Source organism: Morus notabilis, unplaced genomic scaffold (assembly GCF_000414095.1).
Source record: "Morus notabilis unplaced genomic scaffold, ASM41409v2 Scaffold404, whole genome shotgun sequence".
NCBI classification, from domain to species: Eukaryota; Viridiplantae; Streptophyta; class Magnoliopsida; order Rosales; family Moraceae; genus Morus; species Morus notabilis.
The window spans coordinates 765,097-773,053 of NW_010362549.1; the positions used below are offsets into that span (position 1 = coordinate 765,097).

Sequence of the window (7,957 nt, forward strand, 5' to 3'; positions counted from 1 at the left end):
ACAACCAGTGACTAACAAAACAAAAAACCAATTAGTGAGGCCCCTTCCCCACTTGCTTCCTTAGGCATGAGCCACATGTCTTTTTTCACGCACTTCAACACTAACCCCCGTCCTTTTTTTTTTTTTTTTTTCTGTTTATGTTATGTTTGACAAACCAGAAGTGCAATAATTAAACCAGCTGTTGAATTTCAATCAAAAAAGTGCCAAACAGTTTTCAATTAAGTACAGGTTTTACATTCCAAGCAAAAAACAAAAAAACAAAAAAGAGTACACCTTTTACTTAATTTCAGTATTATAATCACAAAAGATACATGGAATTTTCCATTCAATCACTGTTATAAGGTTGGATAATAAGCGCCCACTAATTGAGACTTATATCCTAAAGCAGTACAGTCCATGAGTTAAAAACACCAGTTAATTAGTACAGTACTAGCTAATTTCTTTATCACCCCTTGCCAATCCACCTACTAGTAATTAGGTTAACGATGGAATTTGTTCGGAATTCTGTCAAATTATAATGGATTTTAAAACAAAATAAGAAATAAAGTAGGCTAAAAATCTTATCAGTGTTGTGAGGAATCTCTCCTGGTACTCTTGTGAGAGTATTTTGAGTCTATTGGGGTTTTAATTTTGAGGAAATTTAAAATATTAATTTATAATTTCCGTATTTAATTCATTTCACTTATTCAAATTTAAAATATGACTTTTATTACAGTAACAAGTTCTCAAAAATAATTACATATAATTTTTTATTATAATAAAAAATTCTCATATAAAATAACATCTCAACTTAAATTAAAAACTCAGAACTTAAATTTTCTCAGCGTTTGCAGCAGTAAATATAAGCTAAAAACCAAACCACAGAAATTTCTCTTTTGTTATTTTTTTGTCTTTAATATATTTCTCATCTTGTCTTAAAATCCATTTTATTTTGATGAGCGTTGCTATTTGGCTCCGGTTTCTAATGGCTCCGAATAGCTCCGCATGAGGTGGCACGTACACGTTTCTAATATCAAACTGATGCAGAAATGGGACCCACACCTGTCATCTGTTTTTTTTCCTTGTCATTTTGGCTTCTGAAATTTCTTTTTGTTTTTCTTTTAATCGCAAAATTTACTCCATCCCCGCAAATGCCCCTTGTCTTCTTCTTTGCACTCCTTCTCTTCCTTTTCTTCTTCTCTTTGTGCTCCTGTCCATGGTCGCCATCATTTGGCGTCGACGACACTCTCTACGTAAATTTGCTTCTCTTGACGAATTAAAATATAAAAATATTATTGACTCATTTTTTAATAATTTAAATTTTTAAAATAAATTAATAAATTAATATAATATTAAAGTGAGAAGTTTTGAGTTTAAATTTTTATAATTATACTTTTTATTCTTATATAAATTATCATTATATATTAAGTCTTTAATATATTTTAAATTTAAATATATTTACGCATTAGATTTTTTAATTAATTTATCCATACTATTATCTATATCCAATTTATACATGAAGATGAAGAGAGTGTTAAAATATAAAATTATTATTAGTCTTTTTTTAATAGTTTAAGTTTTTAGAATGAATTAATAAATTAGTAAATTAACATGATGTGAACGCGGAGGAAAGGAAAAAAAGTCCGTCGTGCATGTTCATGAGAGCAAAATTCTCTGAAGATCTGGGTCTGAAACTTTGTGCGTTCTTCAGAAATGTTAAATCTCTACCTACCATTTATATATATATATATATATATGTATGTATGTGTGTATATATATAGACACACGCATACTTCTTTCCTTGTATAAACATTCTAAATATGGTGATCTTTGTCTTTAATTCCACCAAATTTCTGAGCTGCGGATCTTTGGCAGTCTGCAGGTTGTCCAAAATCCAAATACTGATCCCAGTTCATTGGTTTTTTCTTCCAGTACTTGCATTGTAGGATCAAAGTCAAGATTTGACACTTTTTCTCTTTGGTGCTACCAAGTTTGGTCGCTTGTGGGGATATTTTAAAGAATTGCGGAGGTTTTATGCTTTATTATTATTATTATTATTTTTTTGGAATTTTTGTGAAGACGGGACTGAAACACAAGTCTATGCAGATATATGCATAGTAATTAATTAAGGCCTACTTTACTCATTAAATTATCTAATGATTTTAAAGAAAAATGTGATTACCTAGTGCTAGGAAAATACAAACATGCCCCTCGTCATGTGGACAAAGTAGTTGTCTATTATTACTTTCGGAATCATCCTCAATGAAAGAAGGAAAATAAATTATGAGATTCCGTTTATATCTTCCTCTATTACACACATATACACAATATATACCTTATAATTTCCATTATATATATGTATGTGTATTTATTCACATGCATGAATAGTCCACCATCACGCATTTGCATTGTTGTAACAAATTGTAGCAATGATGGATTGTGATGGTTGATGACAGATTTGGTGTTTACTCTGACTCCAAATATTGGAGACCACCGTATGAATATGCTTTTAAGACTGCACCACAATGTGTTGCTCGTACCTTTCTTTTTTTTTTTTTCTTTTTGTCTAAAAATTATATCATTATAACACATTCATTTTTTTTTTTTTCCTTTTTGTCACTGTTGCACGTTGGAAAAGTACACGCATAATTTATATATGTACGAGTTTTTAATGGTTATATATATTTTTTCATAGTGATTATTCATTAAATATAAAAAATTGATAATATAACGTGATAAAAATTTGATTCATTACTTGTTATAATTTTTTTAATCAGATATTCAATTTATTATGACTGTTAGAACAATATCTTATAACTAAAATGACGATACTCATCTATAAATAAAAATTAAAATAACCATTAAAACCACACCGTATATATTAAAAACTCTTGTGTGTATCAGAACTCAAACGTCAATTTTGGCATGAACGCACGCGGAGTTTTGTTGACTATTCATTTTTAATTGAGCGAGCTAATTGTCATCTTTGAAGAAGAGACGTGTCTCATTTCATTATATGGAGAGGCTTCTTTTTGTCCCAATTATGAACAGAAAAATGGAAAATTGTGAATTAGGTGAGTGCTTGGAAGTTGGAACACATAACGAACCAAACTTTCAAGGTTACAACAAGGAGCTATATATATAGCATTCATTTTTATTTTATTTTATATAATTTAGTATCCATTTTGTTGATTGCGTGCTGAAATTGATGACAATATTGTTCTTCTAAAGGAAAAATAAAGCTATACCTACATTTCTCTATGTAATGTAGTATTCAATTGGTTATTACTACAATAACCATGGTCAATTATGGTTTTCTCATATTCAAATAGTTATTACTTGTACTTGCATCTTTTTATTGGATTTTAATTATCTATAAAGATCTCTTTGTGTGATTCAATTAGTCTTTCCAATATATATTTTCTCAAGTTCCTAATTATATCAATTCATATCTTATAAGACATCTTATTACTAAAATTGTAAGTAAAACAAATCCTATAACACAACAAGAATCAGTTCTTGTTAAGATTAACAACCATGACTATATAAATATATATATATATATACACACTTATAATAGTAAATAGTAAAAAAAATAATGGAACAAAATTAAGAATATTGATTAAATGTTGATAAAGTGTGTTTTCTTTTTCAGACTCTTCAAAAGAGCTTTTATGGATGGGAGTATGATTAAGAACAGAGTTGAAAGAAAATTAAAGAAAATTATTTAGTTGCAAGAATAAAAGGTTAATGTAATTATAATAATGTGAATTTTTTTTTTCTTTTGTTCTTTGTTTCTAAACGGATCATACTTATTGGATAGGGGCAACGAGATGGACAAACATGTCACAAGAGAAGTTTAAAAAGATAAATAGTCAATTGTTCACTAGGGAAAAAAAATAAACGGTAGCAATAATTGATAATGAGAAACAAATGTTTTAACACTCGATCCTGCTTTTATAAGATTTATGGAATTATAATGAGGTTTAACCAACAAGATTTTTTTTGTTTTTTTTGAAAAAAACAACCTATTTGGTACGATTAACTTCAGTACACTTTGAAGCCTTTATGAGAATTAGTTGGTTTCTAATAATAGAGAGGCCTTAGGCTGTTGCCTTAATGGCCTTTCCAATTAATCGACATTGAATATCTAAACTAAAGATATATAGAGAGGAATGGCCTCTCGCGATAGGGACATAAAAAAATATATCATTCTTCAAGCATTATATATAAGATTTACTCGTTCAAATTTTCTCAAAATATACTAATTTAAAGAGGGTAGAATCTTAAGAGAATAGTAGATGAACTAAATAGCATATTTCCTCATTTTCTCTTAATACTATAAGCATATATATATATATATATATATGTGTGTGTGTGTGTGTCATGTATGCATATTGATCTAGTGGGATGTATGATTCACGACAAAGAAAGGCAACACAAGTTAGAAACTTTGGAAAATCCCAACCACAATATAAACTTAAGTGAGATAATGTAGCAACAACCTTGTGGTCCTGAAATCCAATATATATATGTGCTTTATGCCTTTCCTCATTAGGGGCGTTCGGAAGTCTTTTTCCCGTGATACCTCGTTTTCAGCACTAAAATCCATGGCTTTACAATTGTAGCTACTTTCAAGTGCTTTTACTACATTTAATTGGGGGGTTACTAAGAGTAAATAATTAAGTACGTACTTTGGTAAATTTACGACCAAATATATAGTATAATTTGGTCCTGTGATGATGAATTCACCAATTTTCAGGGGAAGAAAGAAAAAGAAAGAAACTAGCGATATCTGCAATATTCCAAAGAGTCATGTCGGTAACATTTTGGGATTTCCTTCTTTTTTTTTTTTCATTATTTCACATGTGGGTCGACAGTGGCCTTATGTAGTTGCTAACAATATTAAATCTTCTGCTTCTTCTATAGTAACAAAACTTTATGGTATTGTCAATCGGCATGTATTGTCAAGTCTCATGTTCTTAAAAGTGCCATTAATTTCTTTTGGAACTCTCTGGCAAAAGTGATGATCTCCCAAACCAATATTTAATTTCCTACTGTTAATCATCCGAATTTTCTCCTTTTTTCCTTTTTTTTTTCTCCCTCAACGAATTTGTCTTTGTTCTAATCTTAAATGTTTGGGAAAAAAGTCGTGATACTACATATTACCATCAAAAATACATTTTTTTTTTAAATTTTATTTGTTGTTTAATAATGTTAAATTAACCTCTACATTAAATCAGTGAAAAAATTGTTTGAATTATTGATGTATACATTTATAATTGGTAAAAACTTTTTGATATCATTATGGTAACAATTAAATGGTACTTTAATTGCCACCCATACATATGTCCATTAATACTCTGAGATTATTATGGGCCTAACACACGAAACGAATGGACAGGTATATTAATGTTTCAAAAGCATAAACAAGAATCTAGCAATCATTCAACAAAAGTAGGAATAAATCATTTTCTAGTAATCATTTTGCATTTTTTTTTTGTGCCAATAGTTTTGCCTCTTAGATGTTGCACCTTACATTTTTTTTAGCATGGATATTCAACCTGCAGAACGTCTCGTTCTCATTCGCCAGTCACCACATTGGTAGATAAATAATTCGATCTTAAGTATTCGACTTTCAGAAAATGAGAAAATTTTCATATAGACTCCAAAATCCATTGGATTTTCTGACTATTGAAATTCGAAATATACCACTACAACGTGTGAGGGATTATCGTTTTCAACTTGACATAGCCGTAACATGCTATCGACGGTTATAAAACCGACGTCGTAACTTGTTGGATTCCATGCACGTCGGTCCAAAAGTGATGCAAAAAAGTTACCTACGTCTCCACCACTTTGAAAGACGTTTTTGCTGCATGAATTACGTGGTTCTTTTTCATGACTTTATGATAAGCACAATAATGATGAATTAATCTTCTTATTATAGCTTTTACGTTAGGGCACGTTTTTTCCCTTCTTAGTAGGGCAAGGTTTTTTATCCTTTAAAATTTTAATGATTGAATCTATGAATGGGAGCATTTTTATGTTCTATGATCGATTCATTAATTTAACATCGCTCATAGATCCCGCTATTAAAAACTCGATTCAACAATTGGAAAAACTTACTATCAATAATTAAAACAAAACAACGTGTCATAAAAAAAATGAAATTAATAGAAAAAGGCAGCCGTTCCCACTTTCCTTTAATTTAGGTAGACTATAGTGGACATTTATTTCCTTACCTCTTTTGCACTAGAAACAAAAAAGAGAGAAATAGGTTATTTTTGTCTTGTGTGTAAATACATACATGCATGTGGTATATTTAACGAAATTGTTGGTAAATTGCGTCTCTTTCATTCATCAAATAAAGAAACAAAATATCACGAGATAAGAGATAAAATTTCATTCAACAACCCATTCAAAAAATAATAACAATAATAAAAAAAATCATTCAGCAAAAAAGTTCATTTACTCAGTATCTAGTAACTCTCCTAATAAACTGTTATATCGTTCTTTTTTCCCCCCTAAAAACAAAACACTAATTAAAACTTCCAATTTAAACATGAAGACTTTTGGCTAATATTCATTAATATTGTTCTCATCATCTTACTCTTATTAACAAAAAGATGTATGCATATTCCTTTATGCGCGAATATAATACCTATTTCGTAGTTAGCAGCATATACATAAACTAAGCACCTTAATTCATGCAATCTTGTATATTCTATTAAAAAAAAAAAACTTAAATTTCGAAGAATCTAATCAGTACAAATAAAGTAGTAGTAGTGCACAAAACTTTCACCGTATTCCAGAATAGTGATAACTGATTTTATTGGAACTAACCTGATCATTAGAAACCTTCACAGGATTAAAAAAGCTAGCATATATATATATATGTGTATATATTTCAAATACCCATGTAAAAATATACACCACATCTAATTTATACAATTAAGCACATAAAAGGTGGACACATGAGAGTTAAGTAGCTTAATTGGTCGTAATTGGCATATACTACACAGAAACAAAACCACATATACCAACCACAAACCCTAGAGGCACGCCATGAACGGCTGCGGAACCTCTCCCTCCGGCCACACCGCGGCATCGCCGATGAACACCGACGTCCACCCGCAAGCACTATTCCAACTACAAAACTCTCCGGTGCCGCCACTCATTATCTCCGGCAACTCATCAATCTCGCCCCAGAAGTCATCGCTGTCGTCGCCGCCACCGCCGTCGTCGCCTCCATCATTCGACGCATTACTTGTGACGTCACTCTTCTCGGCCGCGGAACTCACGACGGCCATCATGTGCGCCGCCTTGGCCGCCGCCTCCTGGATGTCCCGGGCGGTGGAGGTGAGGGGCCGGGGGAGGCTGTCGACGTCGTCGGGGAAGTTGAGCTGCGCCTTCCGGCCCTTGAGGCAGTACGCCGCCACGTCGTAGGCCTTCGCCGCCATCTCGGGGACCGGAAAGGACCCGAGCCAAATGCGGGACTTCTTCCGCGGCTCCCGGATTTCGGACACCCACTTCCCCCACCGCCGCTTCCTCACGCCGCGGTACACTGGGTGGCGCGTGCCTCCGCTGCCTCCCACGCGCTGCTGCTGCTGCTGGGAATTGTCTAACTGCTGGCTTTTTGAGGCGGTTGGTTCATCTTCGGCGAATGGTGGTTGCTCCATTGCCAAATGCCAACTATTACTAGCAATAGCTAGAGACCGTTGTCTTTGTGTGTCATGACATTAATGTTAATATTCATATTTATATAATATTTGTATAGGGGAGTAAAATGAACCGATGTTGAAAGTTAGGGTTTGCTTGAAATTACTTCTATGCCCTCGGCATCCAAATCTTGGCAAGGAATAAGGATGATGAATTTTTTAATAAATTTTTAAAGTATTTTTAGCATTTTTATCCTTTAAATTTCTCTGAATTGACTTATTGTCCCCGAAAGTTGAAGTTTTAAGAATAATGTCAA

At 32.3% G+C, this 7,957-nt stretch overlaps 1 protein-coding gene across 1 annotated transcript; it reads right to left on the minus strand.

Annotated features, from left to right (window-relative positions):
* Nucleotides 1-6,865: 6,865 nt before the first annotated feature.
* LOC21406253 (ethylene-responsive transcription factor ERF023) lies at nt 6,866-7,695 on the minus strand. Its single transcript, XM_010102421.2, has one exon. It carries the CDS (start codon nt 7,659-7,661, stop codon nt 7,035-7,037), a length of 627 nt encoding a protein of 208 aa, XP_010100723.1. The 5' UTR covers nt 7,662-7,695; the 3' UTR covers nt 6,866-7,034.
* Nucleotides 7,696-7,957: the final 262 nt, after the last annotated feature.

What these genes read in the sequence shown, in the direction of transcription:
- LOC21406253 (XM_010102421.2), bottom strand. Translation starts at nt 7,661, where the DNA reads ATGGAGCAACCACCATTCGCCGAAGATGAACCAACCGCCTCAAAAAGC.